The sequence below is a fragment of the Rhinoderma darwinii genome, chromosome 3, assembly GCF_050947455.1.
Source record: "Rhinoderma darwinii isolate aRhiDar2 chromosome 3, aRhiDar2.hap1, whole genome shotgun sequence".
In the NCBI taxonomy this organism is placed as follows: Eukaryota; Metazoa; Chordata; class Amphibia; order Anura; family Rhinodermatidae; genus Rhinoderma; species Rhinoderma darwinii.
Window position 1 is genome coordinate 405,902,919 of NC_134689.1, and position 20,195 is coordinate 405,923,113.

The 20,195-nt window shown below is 43.1% G+C and overlaps 1 protein-coding gene and 1 long non-coding RNA gene across 8 annotated transcripts in view; one reads left to right on the top strand and one right to left on the bottom strand.

The window, feature by feature from the left end:
* Window positions 1-20,195, top strand: part of LOC142750246 (uncharacterized) — a 138,149-nt gene that overhangs the window by 102,995 nt on the left and 14,959 nt on the right. For 6 of the 7 annotated variants that reach the window (XR_012882592.1, XR_012882590.1, XR_012882595.1 and 3 more), the window contains exons 2-4: window positions 12,271-12,487; window positions 13,050-13,226; window positions 15,094-15,250. This is a non-coding gene — a long non-coding RNA (uncharacterized LOC142750246). Of the gene's footprint in view, window positions 1-12,270; window positions 12,488-13,049; window positions 13,227-14,584; window positions 14,757-15,093; window positions 15,251-20,195 lie in introns of all 7 variants that reach the window. The other variant, XR_012882593.1, reaches the window with a different exon arrangement.
* On the bottom strand, window positions 11,419-14,796 carry LOC142750245 (putative N-acetyltransferase 16). The gene is made up of 3 exons (XM_075859191.1): window positions 14,614-14,796; window positions 12,236-12,460; window positions 11,419-12,045 (listed from the first exon to the last, which is right to left on the bottom strand). The coding sequence occupies exons 1-3, from the start codon at window positions 14,794-14,796 to the stop codon at window positions 11,419-11,421; spliced, it is 1,035 nt and encodes a 344-aa protein (XP_075715306.1).

The window sequence follows — 20,195 nt, forward strand, 5'->3', positions numbered from 1 at the left end:
ATTACTAAGGCGGGGTTTAATGTTAGCCGGTGCAGAGGCTAGACTAACCCCCATTATTACCCCGGTAGCCACCGCCACCAGGGGTGCTGGGAAGAGCCGGGTACGAACCAGTACCCGTCCATCTGTAGTGACGGGCAGGCACCGGGGTGGCCGCAGGCTGGTAGTATTAGGCTGGGGAAGGCCAAAAACAGTGGCCCTTCCCACCCTTGTAATGCTGCCTGCTGCTGCTGTGTTCTATCTGGCTGGTTATGAAAATTGGGGGGGACCCCACATCGTTCTTTCCAATTATTATTTTTTTTTAAATGACGTGGGGTCCCCCCAATTTTTCATAACCAGCCAGATACAATAAAGCAGCAGCAGCCTAGCATCACCAGGGTAGGAAGGGCCACTGTTTTTGGCCTTTCCCCTCCTGATAATACCAGCCTGCGGCCACCCCAGTGGCCGACCATCACTACAGATGGTCAGGTACTGGATCGTACCCGGCTCTTCCCAGCACCCCTGGTGGCGGTGGGTACCGGGGTAATAAAGGGGGTTAGTGTTAGCCTCTGCATCCGCTAACACTAAGCCCTGCCTTAGCAATGGATGCTGTCAATCAGCCGGCGGCCATTACTAAGGCGGTAGTAATATAGTTTAAAAAAAAAACACAAAGACATAGAAAAAATATTTTATTGAAATAAAAAAAAAACCCACACAACCCTCATTAACCATTTTATTAATAAAACAAAAGCTGTCATCGAAGTAGTCCTGGAATCCGCCGTAGTCCAACGACCGAACCTGTAAGAAAACACACAAAAAATGATTAGTAACACATGTGTTAGGGTATGGGCACACACACTAATTACGTCCGTAATTGACGGACGTATTTCTGCCGCAAGTCCCGGACCGAACACAGTGCAGGGAGCCGGGCTCCTAGCGTCGTACTTATGTACGATGCTAGGAGTCCCTGCCTCGCTGCCGGACAACTGTCCCGTACTGAAAACATGTTTACAGTATGGGACAGTTGTCCTGCAGCGAGGCAGGGACTCCTAGCATCGTACATAACTATAATGCTAGGAGCCCGGCTCCCTGCACTGTGTTCGGTCCGGTACTTGCGGCCGAAATACGTCCGTCAATTACGGACGTAATTAGTGTCTGTGCACATACCCTAAGGCTTAGATACAGGGCCCATGTGTGATACTGTGTGTGGGACCCTGCATCTAAGCCTACCACAAGGTAGGCTTAGATACAGGGTCCAGCAGACAGTAATCTTATACAGTATAAGATTACTGTGTGCTGGGGCCCTGTATCTAAACCTACAGTGTGGTAGGCTTAGATACAGGGCCCAGCAGACAGGATCACGCATGGGCCATGTATCTAAGCCTACCATGTGATTGGCTTAGATACAGGGCCCAGCAGACAGGATCACACAATCTGTGATCCTGTCTCATGGGCCCCCTAAGCCTGCTACATCGTAGGCTTAGGTGTTGTGCAGTCCCTAAACATTGATGGCCTATCCACAGGATAGGCCATCAATAGCTGATGTGTCGCCCGGGACCCGCAAATCAGCTGTTTTGAAGGGGCCGCAGCACTCGTACGAGAGCTGCTTCCCCTTCATTTCACTACTCGCTCACACTGTGAATCGCCGACACCGATTCACAGTGTGACCGGAATGAAGTGACCGGAATGAAGGGGAGCAGCTCTCGTACGAGTGCTGCGGCCCCTTCAAAACAGCTGATTGGCGGGTCCCGGGAGTCAGACCCCGCCAGTCAGGGCTAACCTTACCTTCCTCTTCGGCCGCGGCGGGAGTTCTGTAGTCTCGATGCTGTGCGCGGCGGCATAGCGCTGTGACGTCATGCGCTGCGCACAGCGCTTGACGTCAGGACCTCCGCTGCGATCCGGAACCAGGAAGGTAAGTAAAGTATGTTACTATAGTAACAGGGGCCCGCGGCCCGAGTTACTATAGTAACTTTTTATTGATGTGGTGCGGGGGGCCGTGGGCCCCCCTGGCTTCGGGGCCCGGTCGCAATTGCGACCGCTGCGACCCCTATAGCTACGCCAGTGATCTACAAGTATGGGCTCCTTGGGCTATGCGGCACTATCTACAAGGGGGGCTGTGTGGCACTATCGACAGGGGTGTGTCCCGGTGCTTTATGTTTTGGGTCCGGTTTTTTTCAGCTATTACGGCTATGAAAGAACATAATTACGTGATAACAGATGTTATAATACCAGTGCTAAACTGTTTGTTAAAATTTTTGTAACCCTGTAATTAAAGGTTAATAAGAGTACACCAGTGACCTAGCTGTATTTTTATATTGCACCCAGAACTGATAAATGTTCATTGTCGGGTGGGGGGGGGGGGGGGGTGGAAGATGGGGGGTGGGGGGGTGTTTGTTGCGGGGAGGGGGGCCCGGTCAAAAGTTTGCTATGGGGCCCAGTCTTTCCTAGTTACGCCCCTGGGAATACCCCTACTGGAGGCTGACTGTATGCTAAGGTTCCAGACATTGGGTGGCATGACCTGCCCGGGAATCTGTACAGAAATAAAACAATGTCAGGAGACCCCATGGATCTCCAGATTGGTGGGAACCAGATCAGTATAACTTTGGGAGTAAGCACCTTCACTCTCGGCAAAAGTTGGATTTTGGAGGATCACTTTGGGAGGAAGACCATGTTGATAAATTAAAGAGGTTGTCCAGAATTGGCAAAGCATGGCAGCTGTTTTTCAAAAACAGCACCACCACACCTGTCCATAGGTTGTCTGTGGTATTGCCGCTCAGTCCCACTCACTTCAGTGGAGCTGAGCTGCAATATCAGACCTAATCCATAGACAGTTGTGGCGCTATTTTTGGAAGAAAGTAGCCATGTTTTTCTCATCCTGGACAACCCCTACTTTTTAGAGGTTGGTTGATCACTAAAGAATCCATCCAAACTTGACTTTTTTCTTGGCAGTTCTATAGTATGAACTGATTGATATAGAAGAGAGGGGCAGGCTCTGGAGAAGACTCCCTGGCCGTATTCTTTTTCTGTCTCAGATCAGGATAATTATGACGGTCAAGAGGTGCCATAGACATAATGGTGCCACCTGTAGCGCTTGCCGGAAAGATTGTCGTGTATGACACACAGAATACATTCGTTTTAATGACTAAGCCAAGTACATAATATAGACACAGCATCTTCACATGAAAGCCTGTGATTATAGAACTTTTAATAAATCATGAATCATAAATCACCAGTTAGAGGTTCACTAATCTTCAGCAGACATTATCTGGAAATACAAATGGGACTTTCGGCAGCATTTCTGATGAAGTGCATACATTATTTTTGGGTATATCTTCCTTCCTTTGAAGTTTGTGAGCATAATAATTGCCGTCAGCCAATGCCACATACTTTCTAGGAAGGGCCAAGATGGTTTGTAGCACAGATAAGGAAGAAGAACAGATTTTTTATTTTTTTTCTGACTTCTTGGATAAAATAAATAATTCAACTTACTGATCAGTGATATGCACGATAGATGAAAGGTGGACGCTTTAGAATTCAGATGAATCAATGATTCATGTTCCAATTTGAAAGGCAGAAGAGGACTCTGTTACTCCACAGATATGGATGTAGCATTAATGACACATCTGCCTTGTGCCTGTTAGGATTGTGTATCGAGTCTAGGCAAGTAGTGGAAGATCATGTGGTTTGGAGCTGTTCTGTGAACCAAGTGCGATAAGAAGACTCAAGACTGATCATTGAGTTGTCTCATTATTCATACTGTCTTGTATAGCTCATACATCAGTCATGGACTTACTCTACCCCTCTCCAGTTGAGCGTTTTTTCCCTTCCACCCTTTATAGGGCATGTGCAGAGCACGCGACTGTCTGGCAAGGTTGCCAACCTCCACTTCAGTAATTTCTGGACAACTGAGTTAAAAATCACAGACAGACCAAAATTTTTACGGACACATTACAAAATCAAGAGTTAGTGATAAACCTGATGTACCCCATCATCCCTGTATATAACCCCATCATTCCTGTATATAGCCCCCATCATGCCTGTATATAACAGCCATCATCCCTGTATATTACCATCATCATCCCTGTATGTAACCCCATCATTCCTGTGTACAGTCCACATCATTCCTGTATATAAATGCCATCATCTCTGTATATTACCCCATCATCCCTGTACACCGCGTTCCAAATTATTATACAAATGTTATTTTCCGCTGATTTTCCTAAATAGTCGATGCAAATGTCAGTCAGTATAATCTTCAAGCCGTCAACCGTTGGAGGATAATGCAAATTTTATTGAACAAATCTCCTAATGATAACAGATTTTTTTTTTAGAACTAAATAACTCAAAATGCACTGTTTCAAATTATTATGCACAACAGAGATCAAAACATTTTAAAGGTTGTAAAGAGAACTAAAATGGTAATTTGTTGAATTTGCAGCATCAGGAGGTCATATTTACAGAAATCAAAAGCTCTTTCAATCAAAAAAAAACTTAACAGGCCAAGTTACATGTTAACATAGGACCCCTTCTTTGATATCACCTTCACAATTCTTGCATCCATTGAATTTGTGAGTATTTGGACAGTTTCTGCTTGAATATCTTTGCAGGATGTCAGAATAGCCTCCCAGAGCTTCTGTTTTGAATTGCCTCCCACCCTCATAGATATTTTGCTTGAGGATGCTCCAAAGGTTCTCAATAGGGTTGAGGTCAGGGAAACATGGGGGCAACACCATGAGTTTCTCTCCTTTTATGCCCATAGCAGCCAATGACACAGAGGTATTCTTTGCAGCATGAGATGGTGCATTGTCATGCATGAAGATAATTTAGCTACGGAAGGCACGGTTCTTCTTTTTGTACCACGAAAGAAAGTGGTCAGTCATAAACTCTATGTACTTTGCAGAGGTCATTTTCACACCGTCAGGGACCCTAAAGGGGCCTACCAGCTCTCTCCCCATGATTCTAGCCCAAAACATGACTCCGCCACCTCCATGCTGACGTCGCAGCCTTGTTGGGACATGGTGGCCATTCACCAACCATCCACTACTCCATCCATCTGGACCATCCAGGGTTGCACGACACTCATCAGTAAACAACACAGTTTGAAAATTAGTCTTCATGTATTTCTGAGCCCACTGCAACCGTTTCTGCTTGTGAGCATTGTTTAGGGGTGGCCGAATAATAGCTTTATGCACACTTGCAAACCTCTGGAGGATCCTACACCTTGAGGTTCGCGGGACTGCAGAAGCACCAGCGGCTTCAAATACCTGTTTGCTGCTTTGCAATGGCATTTTAGCAGCTGCTCTCCTTTATCTGAACGAACCCGTCTGTGCTCTGAATCAGCCACAAATCTTTTCACAGTACGATGATCACGCTTAAGTTTTCTTGAAATATCCAATGTTTTCATACCTTGTCCAAGGTATTGCACTATATACAGGGATGATGGAAGTTATATGCAGGGATGATGGGGGTGTATTTAACCTCCATCATCCCTGTATATAACCCCATCATCCCTCTATATCACCCCCATCATCCCTGTATAAAACCACCATCATATATAACCAAAATTATTCCTATAGCTAACCGCAGCATCCCTGTATATAAACCCCATTATCCCTGTATATACGCCATCATCCCTGTATATAACCCAAAGAATACCTGTATAAAATCCCCATCATCCCTGTATATAACTCTAATCATTCCTGTATATAACCCCCATCATTTCAGTATATTACCCTCATCAACCCTATACTATATACTGGGATGGGGGTTAAATACAGGGATGATAGGGGTTATATATACAGGTTTGATGTGGGTAACATACAGGGACCCCATCATCCTTGTATATTACCACCTCAACCCAGGATATAACCCCCATAATCTGTGTATTTAACCCCCCAGCATCTCTATACATTACCTCCATCATCCGTGGGCACAGTCGCTTGCTACGGCGTGCGGCAATTGAGAACACAGGATGCGGTGGACCACTAGGATGCCAGACAGCAGAATCTGAAAATGTGCAGAAGGCAGAGCGTGGTCTTAGCGGTGGTGGGAGTGGACTCCGTGTTCTGCCTTCTAGTGTAGTCTAGTGGCGTCACTTACTTTCTTGTTTGCGCTGCACATATAAGTTTGGCGTATGCAAAGTGCAAACTTTGATGAAAAAAATATTCATGGACACTACGGACGGCAGAAAAAAACACCTCTTTTTGCGGACTGTCCGTGAATTTACAGACGGTTGGCAACCCTGCTGTCCGGTCAACCATAAACCGGTCAACCATAAATAAGCCTTATACTGGTGTAAGAACCAGTTATAGTTGTTTCTACCCTGTTCGGTTTGTGCTCTGGGTTTCTACTTGAACTTGACCTTTTGTGACCCATCGACCAAGACTACTCTTTGAATTCTCCATAGTTCGGATCCTGCTTGCCCTCCTTTACCTATCACCTGGCTTGTCTTGACTACGTTTGTGTCTACTCCACTGTACCACATCCGTGTTCTGCCTGGCCTCTGTGTTCGACCACTGGACTATTTGACTATGCTCCGGAATCCTCGGGTTCATCCCTCTACCCCCCATGGTACATTCTAATATTGATTTTCCTGATGTCGCTGCCCAAAGCAACTGTATCTCCAGCCTATACCCAATGAATTCGGTTCCACCACAGCTAGATATTATCTAGAGAGTCCTTGGGCCAGCTGAGTACCTCCACCCTAAACGCAGTGGTATGAAAGGGTGATCCTATATGCAAATTGTTCCAAGTTGATTATTTTCCCTTGCGTATCGCAGGAACCAAATCACTGCAACAACCTTGTATAGAAGCATTTACGAAGTTGTCCATCCTCCCTCACGTCTACTAACTCCGGCCATTTACTCAAGCTAGCCGAACACATGAATTTGAAATCAGGTGCTTTAATTACCAAAATATTTTTCCCATAACCATGTACTCTTGGCTTACCTGTGCAAAAAGGATGGGGGAACAACAGTGACTAGGAAAAAAATTAACTACAGATGTGTTCACCCTTAAAGGGTAACTACACGTTCGACAAACTTCTGACATGTCATAGTGACATGTTAGAAGTTTTGATTGGTGGGGGTCCGAGCACTGAGACCCCCACCAAACGCTAAAACGAAACGGCAGAAGCACTTGTGTGAGCGCTCAGCCACTTAGTTTCTGTTCGGCTTTTTCTGGAAAGCCGATGTATTGGAGTACAGGCTCATAGACTTTCTATTGAGCCCATACTCCGATATAGTGATTTCAGGAAAAAGCTAAATAGAAAAGAAGCGGCTCATCGCTCACACAAACACTTCTGCCACTTCGTTTTAGCGATTGGTGGGGGTCTTAGTGCTCGGACCCCCACCAATCCAAACTCCTGACATGTTACTATGACATGTATAGAGTCCGCATACCTTGTAATATATCCTTACTTGTATAGTGAATTAGCTCCACTCACAGTATAGTACAAGTCATTACACCAACTCACTATCTCCTTTAATCCTGCTTTCTTATGTGGCTGGTGGAGTGTGGGCTTCCCAATATTTTGCTATCTTTGCAACATCCACAGATAGGCCACTGGTCTGTGAGTTCTTTAGAGTATCCTGTGTACAATATTGTTTCCCTTTCAGTATTGTTAATTCTAGTAGCCTAGCAACCACAGGTCCTCCAGTCTCGGTGACCACCTGACAGTGTCATTGTCCACTTGAAAATGTATAGCTGTGGTCTCAGCTCAGAAGAGGATCCTGTGGCAGGTAGAGGAGAAGGATGTAAACATGGTGCCAGGAGAGGTAACAAACCCAGAGGTGTAACCTCAAGCCCCTGGGCCCGGCCAAATATCTATAACACGGCCCCCCATGTGGCATTTAAAATACTGGTGAATTCTTATGCGACAGAGGGACTTTTGGACCCCTCAGATACAAGGACAACTGCTATCTTTGTACCCCATATAGCTATGTCCCTGGCCTAACCAGATGTTGAAGAGTTAGAAAATAAATTGCATTAACTATATGAAGAACAAGAGCCTGCGGATATAGAAGGAAGATAAAGAGGAGAGATCAATGAGAGCAGCACACAATTCAGGCAGTTGTTTCCCTAATCTATTCCTCATCACTACCCTGATTTTTGCTGTAGCATCATGGGCAGGATTTACATAGACATTTCTGGGACAAAGTTATACAGATTGGGATGTGGCCTAATTTGTGTGAAATTTTTATTTGAAAACATTTGCAGAGCTCTAGCTATATAGGGTTGAAGTCAATGCATGAGGTAGAACATTGAATTAAAGTAGTACAGAACAACACTACATAGGCTTCAGGAAGAATTCAATACCTGTCAGTCCCCAGTACTTAATTTTCCCCATAACTCTATGTTACGCCATTCGATTTTGTAGGTCATATATTCTTATACAGCTTGTAAAGACAAAGACTGCCCCCAAAAAATGCAAATAGCTACTCTGAATATGGAAATTACTCTCAGTCCTATTTAAAAATATATATTTTTTCTTACTGTGTGTTCTTTGTAGCAGCCATGTTAACAGCTTTAGATGTTCAAAGAAGCTCTTTTTCCCCTCTCTTAGCAGGAAGTCCCAGCAAGATCTCAAGCACAATTCAACAGCTGAATGAATGATTAGCCTATGAACTACTTGTAACTAAATCCTTGTCTCTGAATTTTATTAAAGCTCTCTTAGGTTGGTGATCACTTATTTATAAGAAAAGAATCACTGGAATAATGATAGAGCTTTATAAAATATAACTTTTACTTCATATTGTTTAAAATAATGTGCAAAACATACACACAGGACAAATTTAAAGGCTAAAAATGTGCTCTCTTTTGTGAGAGAAAACTGACATTTTGTACGTTTTGTGCAGAGTAAATGCAAAGCTCCAAATATTACTGCATAAAGGAGGAGGTTTTTTCAAAGGTATATTTTGGGGTAATCCACCCCCCTACCCATTCTATAGTGTGTCCAAGTCCATCTTGATCCTGTAGCTGGGGACTGGGAAACCTCCTATTTTCCTTTTATATGTGTCCAGGCAGATAATGCTGTTCTCCCGACGCGTTTCCTTGTGGCCAAGATTCTTCAGGGGAGTTTAGGCCAATTAGCCTCTATGGTCAGAGGCTTTGGAGCAAGAAAAAAGATAAATCCTATGCAGTGGCAAAGAAAGTTAAGTGCATCTGTTCCCACGACAGGCGTTTATCCCAGCATCGTGGGAACAGATGCACTTAACTTTCTTTGCCACTGCATAGGATTTATCTTTTTTCTTGCTCCAAAGCCTCTGACCATAGAGGCTAATTGGCCTAAACTCCCCTGAAGAATCTTGGCCACAAGGAAACGCGTCGGGAGAACAGCATTATCTGCCTGGACACATATAAAAGGAAAATAGGAGGTTTCCCAGTCCCCAGCTACAGGATCAAGATGGACTTGGACACACTATAGAATGGGTAGGGGGGTGGATTACCCCAAAATATACCTTTGAAAAAACCTCCTCCTTTATGCAGTAATATTTGGAGCTTTGCATTTACTCTGCACAAAACGTACAGAATGTCAGTTTTCTCTCACAAAAGAGAGCACATTTTTAGCCTTTAAATTTGTCCTGTGTGTATGTTTTGCACATTATTTTAAACAATATGAAGTAAAAGTTATATTTTATAAAGCTCTATCATTATTCCAGTGATTCTTTACTAATTCTAAATAGAGTATTTATGCTATAAAAAACCTTTGGTGGAAGGAATAAAAATACCACCTGACATCTATTTATTTATAAGAAAGGAAGAAGGGGTTTTGGTTGATGGAGGAGGGGTTACCAAACATCTATCGTAAAAAAACCTATATATATTATATAGTTTTTTTGTAGACGATTGTCCTCTAAGGACTACATTTTATCACTTTGACATATAGAACCTTATAATTTCCCATCAAGTGTGTCACTCAGCTGTGGAGATCAGGGCCAGACTGGAAGCAGGAGAGAACCGACCCTGCTGGCTTGGCGTTTTTTATAACCCCTATAGAATTTAAAGGGAACCCGTCTCTAAATTTGAAGCCACCAAACCCCCAGCATGTTGTTATGAAGCTGAGGTGTAATGTTCCAAACCTGCCCACGTCGAAACCGGGCATATACGCAATAGTTAATAAAATAACTTGCAAGTTACCAAAATCAGTCCAGGCGTATGCGCATAACGCACATAAAGCAAAGGCCAGTACTCTACGCATGAGCATTGGTGTACTGTGCTCGGCTTCATGTGCACAATGCACATGCGACGATGCTGTTGCACTCCTCTGCCGGACTCCTGTTTTGACTTTCTTCTAACTATGGCCTAAACGGACAGTTTCGACATGGGCAGGTTTGGAACACTAAACCGTAGCTGCATAATACAATACTGGTGGTTTAGTGGCTCCAAACCTAGTGACAGGTTTGCTTTAACGTAAAAAGCTGTGCCCAGGTGCCACCGGCCCTCTCCTGCTTCTTCTTGTGGCTGCAATTATTAGGATTAACAGTGTAATGGGGGCCTCTCTGCCACATAAGAAGACACCAATAATACATATGGTACATGGTAGGTTGGGGGGATCTATAACAGCTTCTATTGGGTCCCAGGAGCTTCAAGTTACACCTCCGAGGATACACATTCTCCCAAATGTTGGCATTACCAGTGGTGAGACCCCGACCTATAAGATATTTATGACATATAATGTGTCATCCTAAGGATATCATGTCCAAACTAGAAGCAAGAGAGAGCTCTCTCCATTGTCATATATGGAAGTTACTGTTTCTGTAACTCCCACAGAGTTTCATGGAGAAGGCCATGCCCATGTTTGACCAGCTCTCTCCTCTTTCCTTCTCACAGCCGCAGCCTATGGTAACATGTCTTCATAAACATGTGTAGGGTATGTTCATAACTAGTAAATTAATACAATATTTGGCAATAATTTCAATAACACAGTGTTTAATAAAAACTTTTAGTATATACAGTAGGACAGACAATCAAAATACAAAAATATTGGCTTCCCAGATGGGCACAAGGAGAAACAACTGAATAACTTCACTCCTTCTGCCCAAGGAAGAGGGGGCAGAGAAAGTGTAGTAACACCCAAATGCAGGATCAGACTACACAGGGTTTCTTTGTAGTCTGTAGCCATGGAGACACATAGGTCTGCATAAGAGCTGTATACTAATAACGGTGAGAGATTGTTAATCAAGACTGTTTACAAAATAGCTTCAGTTTTTAATTTAGATGTATTCAAGAAATAAGCAAAAAGTACGGAAGAACAAGACGGATTTCCATGTCTTTATATTATTGGACTATGTAGCTCAGCATTTTAGTTATCAAATCTATAGAAATTAACGGTATCTGTTGACAGAGATGTTTCAATGCAAAATGTGTGCAATTTTAAACAAATGTAAAGACAAATAGTGAAATCAGAATTTATTAAAACAGATAAGTGGTACCAAAGCAACCCTAGACCTCCATTTCTAATATCATCTGTTCCTTCACTATATGGAATGGCGTCAACCCTTCACACAGTTGGCCAAGCTCATTTCTGAGACTCTCATCTGCATATAGGACACATATCATACTACTCCCAGCAGGCAATGCTTGAACTCCTATCTTCAACTGCTGTAGGACATGGACCTTGACACAAGATGGGTCATTTCCAAACATGTCAATTTCTAGTTCGTGAACTCCCTCTGCAACGGGAACTGGATATGGAGGGGTACCAAGGCTAAGAAACCCATCTATATAGGTGTGGGTGCTACCACAGCTGTTTGTGTCATCACTGGTTATAATCCGGGAAGACGATGCTAAGTCCCTTGAATCCCCAGGATGTGAATAGATCCAGACAATCCGTCTTTTCATTAGAAGATTTAGATTAGAGTTATGAGTGGTAAGAGGGAGCCAGGCTTGGACTAGTAGTCCACCAGGAAGCAGTTCTTCCCTTGTCTTAGACTCCTCAAAGAATCGGAGTACTTCTTCTGGTCCCAGAACAGAGATGTTTTTGGATCTGTCCAAATTGTTTACTCGAGACTCTAGTAAGTTGAGTGCTGTCTCCAACTGGTCAGAGGGAAGGAGTAATGGTATCACTGCCTAAGAGAGAACACACAAATGTCATAAATGGAGATATACGGTAAGAAATGTGGAACAAAGAGAAAATATTAAGTAAATAATAGTATGCTACAGAAAGAAAAGTAGATAGATAGATAGATAGATAGATAGATAGATAGATAGATAGAAGGCCAGTAATCAAAATTGGTAGATAGAAGAGAATTATACCCACCTTAGAGTTGATCAATTTGTATTTCTTCATCACAGAAGCTGGAGGATTCTCTGCCCTGGTCATTCGGATTCTTTTTACCTCTGGGTGGTCAGAATGAAGAGTATCTAAACAAAATTTTTCAATCAATCCAGCCACCCCACATCCTCTCATCCAGGGTGCTACCCGAAGACCTTCCACCACTGCAGTAGCTCCATCATCAACCACTATGAATGACTCGAAGCCCACCTGGCAGTCCAAGAAGAGACGAGAAAGGTGAACACACAGTTTTCAGTCTAATATAAAGGTCTGGTAATAGAGGTCTACTTAAAAGGTTACTCCACCCTACATAGATCATCTGGTGAGCTTCTTCAATGTTGATTGGGAATTCATGCAAGTCACCAATACTATTCAGTTTTTCAAGTGTGAAGGACATTTTTTTTACAAAAATATTGTCACAGGTTCGCCAACTTTTTTAACGTCATTGAGTAGGGATTTGAACTTGAGGATGTTACAATGTATCATGGCAGACAGTCCTCTAAACACATCAGCAACATAAAGCTCATTGTGTACCAGATTCCAGGCTGATTAGTCTTACCTCCACTGATACATTACAACAAAACTTCAGCGGTGAGCAGCCTCAAGAATGTTTTCATTCCAAGTTAAGATTTTAATAATGATGGGATATTGAAACAAAAAGCATATTTGAATGTTTCTATTTTTTTTTTTTTGTGTAGATGCTCATGTAATATCCCCCCCGTGCTTAATATTTGGTAAGACACAATAAAGTCTATGTGTCATGTTGTTTTCTCTTTCGCCTCCATTCTGTTTTTGACAGATGAATGAAGGAGAGATGGAAGCTCACGTGGAAATCATTTATCCCTGCGAAGACACCATAGCAGATTGATGGATGTTGACAAAAAAAGTGGATTATTTTCTAGACTATTTTTCACCGCTCCTCCTTTCATTCATTGTTCAGTTACCAGTAGGTGAGCAGGAACGACTTCTACCCATGGTAAGACAAATTGGATTGTGTCTTAAAACAACTGACTGGGAAATGCCCATAAGGGGTTAAATCAGTGAGTGTTAAGAGTGCCCACTATATGCTAAATACTGTGCATCTAGAGGTAAAGGACAATTGGGTGGAGTATTGCCGAGAGCACTCTTGGTGAGGCTGATTGGTCAAGAGCAGCTGATATACACGACTTGGCTTACATTGTTCCACCCAACAGTCCTTTTCAGCTTGATGCCAGTGAAGTATACAGCCTTCCGAATAGTGGCGTAATTTGAAGTTCTTTGGCCCCAATGTAAAATCTGTAATGGGGCCCCCCCCCACTTATAAGATGCCATTTATAATAATGGACCTTCTCAGGACCCGGGTACCACTGGTACAGTACCTCTGCACCCCCTATAGCTATGCTCCTGCTACTAAACTCCAGAACTCCTGTCTTTTCCTGCATTACATAGACATTCCATTGATTTGAATGACCACTGTGTAATGCTTTAATTCCCCTGAGGTGGCGCTGCAGGAAAGTTCAACAATTACTGACAAATTTCCTCACAGTCCCAGCAGGGGGACACTTTGTGATCTGCTTTTTGTCACAAGTTGGAATTGTATAAAAAAGAACAACGCGTTTAAAGGGGTCTCCCATGGCGGTGATAGCTAAATTATGCCGGGACCCCCACTAAGCTTAAGAATGATTTATTTTTTCTTGGATTGAACACATAATACAAAAACTTCAAAATCATTTTTGTAAATCTCTTTTTAAATTCAACGAGGGCAAACGTGAAGAGCACCCCAAAATACATATGGTATATATTTTTTTTTTTCAAAATGAAAAACTTCTTTCATTAGTTTTCCTATCTGTTGTCCACTGGGTCTTTGAAAAATGGGAACAAAAACTTTTTTGTATTCGGATCCAAAAAACACAGAATTGTACATTTTTGGTCTTGCATGAAAACCCCTTCAAAAAGCGGATTGAAACTGATGCCAAATTTTGATATCTGTTTCAAACCATTGTAGTTGACCGGGACCCATCATCAAATATTTATGTTTTTAACGATTTGTAAAAAAATAAATACAAATTTTGGTAAATAGTTAAATTGTTAAGATTTTCCCAGCTACTTTCGGCTAGCTGATGCCACCGCACACCTTGTAGATTTAAGATGGAAACGGGCCATACTGATATGGTAAGTAACAGAATTTCATATTTTGTGTACCAGATAAGTTACTAGGCGCATTATGGTCTGATAGGTGGGCGTAAGAAATATTCACACCTGTTACGGGTGCTGGAACATTCACTATGTTACGGACCTTACTGCAATGCTCTATGTCATATACGTTCATGAATCATTTTTTTTTGCTTTCTTCAGTCAACCAGAATATTATCCCTTCTACTCACCACTTTCCCCTCACACTTGGCCAGAAACATTCTTCTCTGAGGGTCCTTCAGCCAATCATGGTACCTGAAAGGCAGATAGTCAGTACCGTTGTATATCCCACCAGAGATGGACATCACTTCCTCATAGTCTTCAGCTGTTGCAGGTACAAAATCAATTTGTGGAAATGAAGTATCATAAGACATGGTGTCACCACATGATATACATGAGGGTTCAACTGAAAGACGAGCAGAGAAGAAGGTTACATAAGCGGGCAAAGTTCACCAAGTATGACACACCCAGCGCCTGCTGGAACAGATCCTGGCCATTCAAGTATCCTGTAAGTCTGGCATAGATGGCATGCCGGATTCTTAACGGTTTATTTATTAAATGACCTGAGGGTCCAAAAGGGCAGAAACGCAAAACGGTTGTTAACAATCAAAAAGAAGGCTTGATACATTTTATTACAGGTTTGATAGTAATAAACAGGTTTTTTTTATTAGAGGCTTATACAGAAGAACCTACTCGAGACAACCACTCAAAATTGAAACATTTTCTACTAAAGAGGTGACCAGGAGACCAATCTACCTAGAAAATGGGGGAATTAAAAATTGGCCACTGAAAATCTGGTCTTGATAAAAAGGGTGTCTTCTCAAAAAGGTAAGATTCCAGAATAAAATGAGTGCCAAAATGACGCACTCTGACTTCATTTACATACAGTGATTGACAGTAAAAACGCAAAGTGACAGTCAGCAGAGTTGTTTTACAATACATAGCAAAGTTGATTGTTAAAAGCCGCAATGTTGGGAAGTATCAGTGTGATCAATTATTTACAATAAATAGTAAACAGGCGAAAATGCTTTTTGACAATTTTATGCCGCTGGTGGTGCTCAAGACAGCAATACTGAACAATCGCTATCTCATGGGTGAAGTACGCATCAGCACGGACAGAAAACAAAAAGGCACAAGTAACTTAGCATTGGATGAGCGGAACCAAATAATGAAGGTAGTAGAAAGTGGAGACGATGTAGAAATGGAATGAATAGCAGATGAATAGCATGCAAGCAGTAAATAGATGAATAGACAGTACACAGGAATGAACAGCACTCACTGACCCTATCTGAATACTATCCCACACCAGGGTAAGACAACAGCTTGGCAGTAGACAAAACACACAGAAATGGCAAACAAACCAGTGGAAAGATTTATCAGAGGACCAACAGCTCCCACAGTACAAACAAACACATAGACTAGAACAAAGTCACCAACAAGAATCTCGAAAGAGTTTAGCACATAGTATATATAAGCCCAAGAAAAGTACTCCGCTCTAATTAACCAGGCAAAGCTATAAAGTTAATAAATAATCGGTGAACCACCTGAAACAAACTAGTTCATAAAATTATTATTAAAAAGATTAAAATGTTGATTCAATCACATCATTAAGGTCATTCCAATGGGGCATTCCAAAACGATTATTTCCGTCTGAGTTTAGAGAACCTGTTTGTGACAGCGGTGGATCTCTGTTCTATCCAGCTGGTTGTGATACGTTCAAAGGGGTTTTCCCAGGATCATGAACTAATTTTATGATCCCCACCGATCATGAGAATGGGGTCCCAAACCCCCTGTTCCTCCTCACTGGTCAACTGTAGTGAGGAGGACATTGAACGAAGCGTCAATCAAGCATGCGCGCTACCGCTCCATTCAAAGTCTATGGGTACGACGGAAACAGCCGAGTACAGTAATTGTCTGTTTCCGTCATTCACCTAGAGATTGACTGGAGTGGCGGGCACATGCATGACTACAGCTCCATTCTAGCTCCTTCTCACTGCGGTGGTGCAAAACCCAAGTTCTCAGAATAGTTGGGGCCCCAGTTATCAGAAAATTATTACCTATCCCCCTTAATATCACTATTGTGGACATCTTGGATAAGTGTTTGTTGATTCTGCTCCTTAATGGCTGGATAGTCCACCCCCATCCTCCGCACGCTGTATAGGCTCACAAAGGGCATCCAGTTTCCTTGACTACCATCGAATGACAATATGCTCATTATCTTGACCCTTCCTGGCCTTCATAGTTTCTCGACCGCTGAGCGTCCTATTACCATGACTACTCATTTTGTTCCACAGAGCCCCGGGTTTCTCTAGTTTCATGCCTCAGTTACCCCTTCTTTAGCTTCCCACGTAGACTTACCATCCACATCATTAGACACAAACACTCTTCTTAGATCAAACATTTCTTCGCCATGCCGGACTCACGGCACCGCCAACTCCTGGTTCTTCTTCCTTCTGCTGTCAAAAAGCATTTTCACCTTTTTACTATTTATTGTAAATAATTGATCACACTATTACTTGTCAACAGTGCGGCTTTTACTAATCAACTTTGCTATTGGGCAGATTTTCTATTCAGGAGAAATTTCTAGCAATTACATTTGTCATACGGGAGTTTCCAGAAGAACTCCGACAGCGAGATATTAGGACAGATATTATTGATGATTTGTTTGCCACCATTTTACTTGACGTTCACCAAATTCACAAAGAAATCATGTGCTTGCTTCTCGGGGCTGGCTGAGAATTTTTTGGACATTTTTGCATGTGTTTTTTAAATTTGGTGAACGTTTGTGTCAACAGAAAACTGTTAGGCCTGAGGAAAACATATACAAAATGGCAGCCAAATGCTTGTGCCTACATGAACTCCATATCTACTCAAAAAATGCGTTCTGCAATGTACAGTCATTATTGGCCTAGTATTGGGGTTAACCGCTGGTTGGTCGATGGGGAGCTCCAAAAGTGTCCACTGTGATGTTAAGCTCAAAGGAAAACCAGATTGTGATACCACCTTGAGTTGCACCAGATGACAAACTAATCTCTGCTACACTGATAAAGCCTGCTGACCCAGCCTCTGATCAGGGTCAGACAGGAAGTAGGAGAGCTACAGATAAATAGACTCTGATCGCATATTTGTTACAGGCTGGGTAAAGTTTAAGAAACCAACTTCCCCCCATAATTTATCGGATCGACTGCTCCATAATTACTGAACCATACCGAAGAAAGAATAGAGCTTATAGTCAGAATATATAAGAATATATCAATTTTATTATACAAAATAACACACATTTAAAAACACATAATTATGAAGACTCTAGTACTAACACTGTGGTACATAGTTCAGCACGAAAAAATACTAGATAAAGCGGTATAATGGCATAGAGTGTAACTGCATACACTACCCACATAGATACTACAATGTCACATCCAAATGGACTGTATATTGATGACCCACAGTGTCCTCTCAGTAATATAAGTTTAGAGGCTAATGCCAAATCAAAGGAGGATCACAGGGGGAACAAACACTTCTTGTATAGTGAGCAATACAGCAGAGCAATCTTACCCATTCAAAGGGAGTGAAGGTTGTCTATACACATCCGTGCTGAATCGACCACAGGGAACCCCAACGCGCGTTTCGCTGTTTTTTGGTTGCTTCCTCAGGGGGTACCCCCTCACTATACAAGAAGTGTTTGTTCCCCCTGTGATCCTCCTTTGATTCCCTGTGGTCGAAAGATACACGGATGTGTATAGACAACCTTCACTCCCTTTGAATGGGTAAGATTGCTCTGCTGTATTGCTCACTATACAAGAAGTGTTTGTTCCCCCTGTGATCCTCCTTTGATTTGGCATTAGCCTCTAAACTTATATTACTGAGAGGACACTGTGGGTCATCAATATACAATCCATTTGGATGTGACATTGTAGTATCTATGTGGGTAGTGTATGCAGTTTGCACTCTATGCCATTATACCGCTTTATCTAGTATTTTTTCGTGCTGAACTATGTACCACAGTGTTAGTACTAGAGTCTTCATAATTATGTGTTTTTAAATGTGTGTTATTTTGTATAATAAAATTGATATATTCTTATATATTCTGACTATAAGCTCTATTCTTTCTTCGGTATAGTTCAGGAAGTAGGAGAGAACCGACCATGCTGGCTTGGCTCTTTCTGTAACCCCTATAGGGTTTAAAGGGATCCCGTCACTAGATTTGAAGCCACTAAACCCCCAGCATGCTGTTATGCAGCTGGGGTGTAATGTTCCAAACCTGCCCACGTCGAAACTGGGCATTTAGGTTATAGTTAGTAAAATAACTTGCAAGTTACTGAGATCAGTCCAGGCGCATGCGGATAACGCACGTAAAGCAAAGGCCAGTACTCTACGCATGAGCATTGAATCTAATGCGACGATGCTGCCGGACTCCTCTGCCGGACTCCTCTGCCGGACTCCTCTGCTGGACTCCTCTGCCGGATGCCTCTGCCGGACTCCTGTTTTGACTTTCTTCTAACTATGGCCTAAACGGACAGTTTCGACATGGGAAGGTTTGGAACACTAAACCGCAACTGCATAATACAATGCTGGTGGTTTAGTGGCTCCAAACCCAGTGACAGATTTGCTTTAATGTAGAAAGCTGTGCCCAGGTGCCACCGGCTCTCTCCTGCCTCTTCTTGTGACTGCAATTATTAGGATTAACAGTGTAATGGGGGCCACTCTGCCACATAAGAAGACACCAATAATACATATGGTACATGGTAGGTTGGGGGATCTATTACAGCTTCTATTGGGTCCCAGGAGCTTCAAGTTACACCTCCGAGGATACACATTCTCCCAAACATTGGCATTACCAGTGGTGAGACACCGACCTATAAGATATTAATGATATATAATGTGTCATCCTAAGGAAATCATGGCAAAACTTGAAGCAAGAAAGAGCTCTCTCCATTGTCATATATGGAAGTTACTGTTTCTGCAACTCCCATCCAGTCGACGCCCTTCTCTCCAGAGATGTCTGCACATGCGGCCGTCCTGTTTCACAGTGACCACCAGGGTGCGCTTGCGAGCTCAGTCCAGACTTAAGGAGCCAAAACGCACACAGGTGGGAGATTGAGCTGATTGCTCCCAGAGCACCCTGGGCTATAAGAAGGGCTGTGCCCCTCCCTGCAATGCCTGAGCGTTGTTGTCATACCCTAGCCTGTCTAAGGAAATGGTCTCCCAGTGTTTCCCATTCCTGCTACCTGTAACCTGTATCCCGTGCTATCCTGGTCAAGTACTGTGTTGAGCTGAAGTCGTGCTGTGCTGTATACCATGCCTGTTTTGCTACACCATGCCTGGAGCCTGCCTGCTGCCTAGTCCCAGCCGAGCCTGTCTTGCTACTGTCTGAGCTACCACAGGTACACTATACGAACTATAGACTGTGACCTGTGTCCTGTTGGCCAGCTGCCATACCGTCAAGGCGGTACGGTCCAGTGGGTCCACGTACCCAACGTGACAGTACGCTCAGGCCATGGACCCCACTGGTCAATCCAAGACCATGATGACGTCACAAGAGATGCGGGCGGATATGCTAGACCTCCGGTCGCAACAGGACCAACTCCTCCAGACCGTGAACATTATTACACGTCGGCTAGAGGTGCAAGCTGCTGATCCTCCTACTACACCTCCTGGCAGTACTGATCCTTTGACTACACCTCCTGGCAGTGCTGATCCCTGATTTTCTTTGCCACTTCCTGACCACTGAACCAGTGCCAGATCCACTTTAGCCTGTAATCAAGGGCATTTT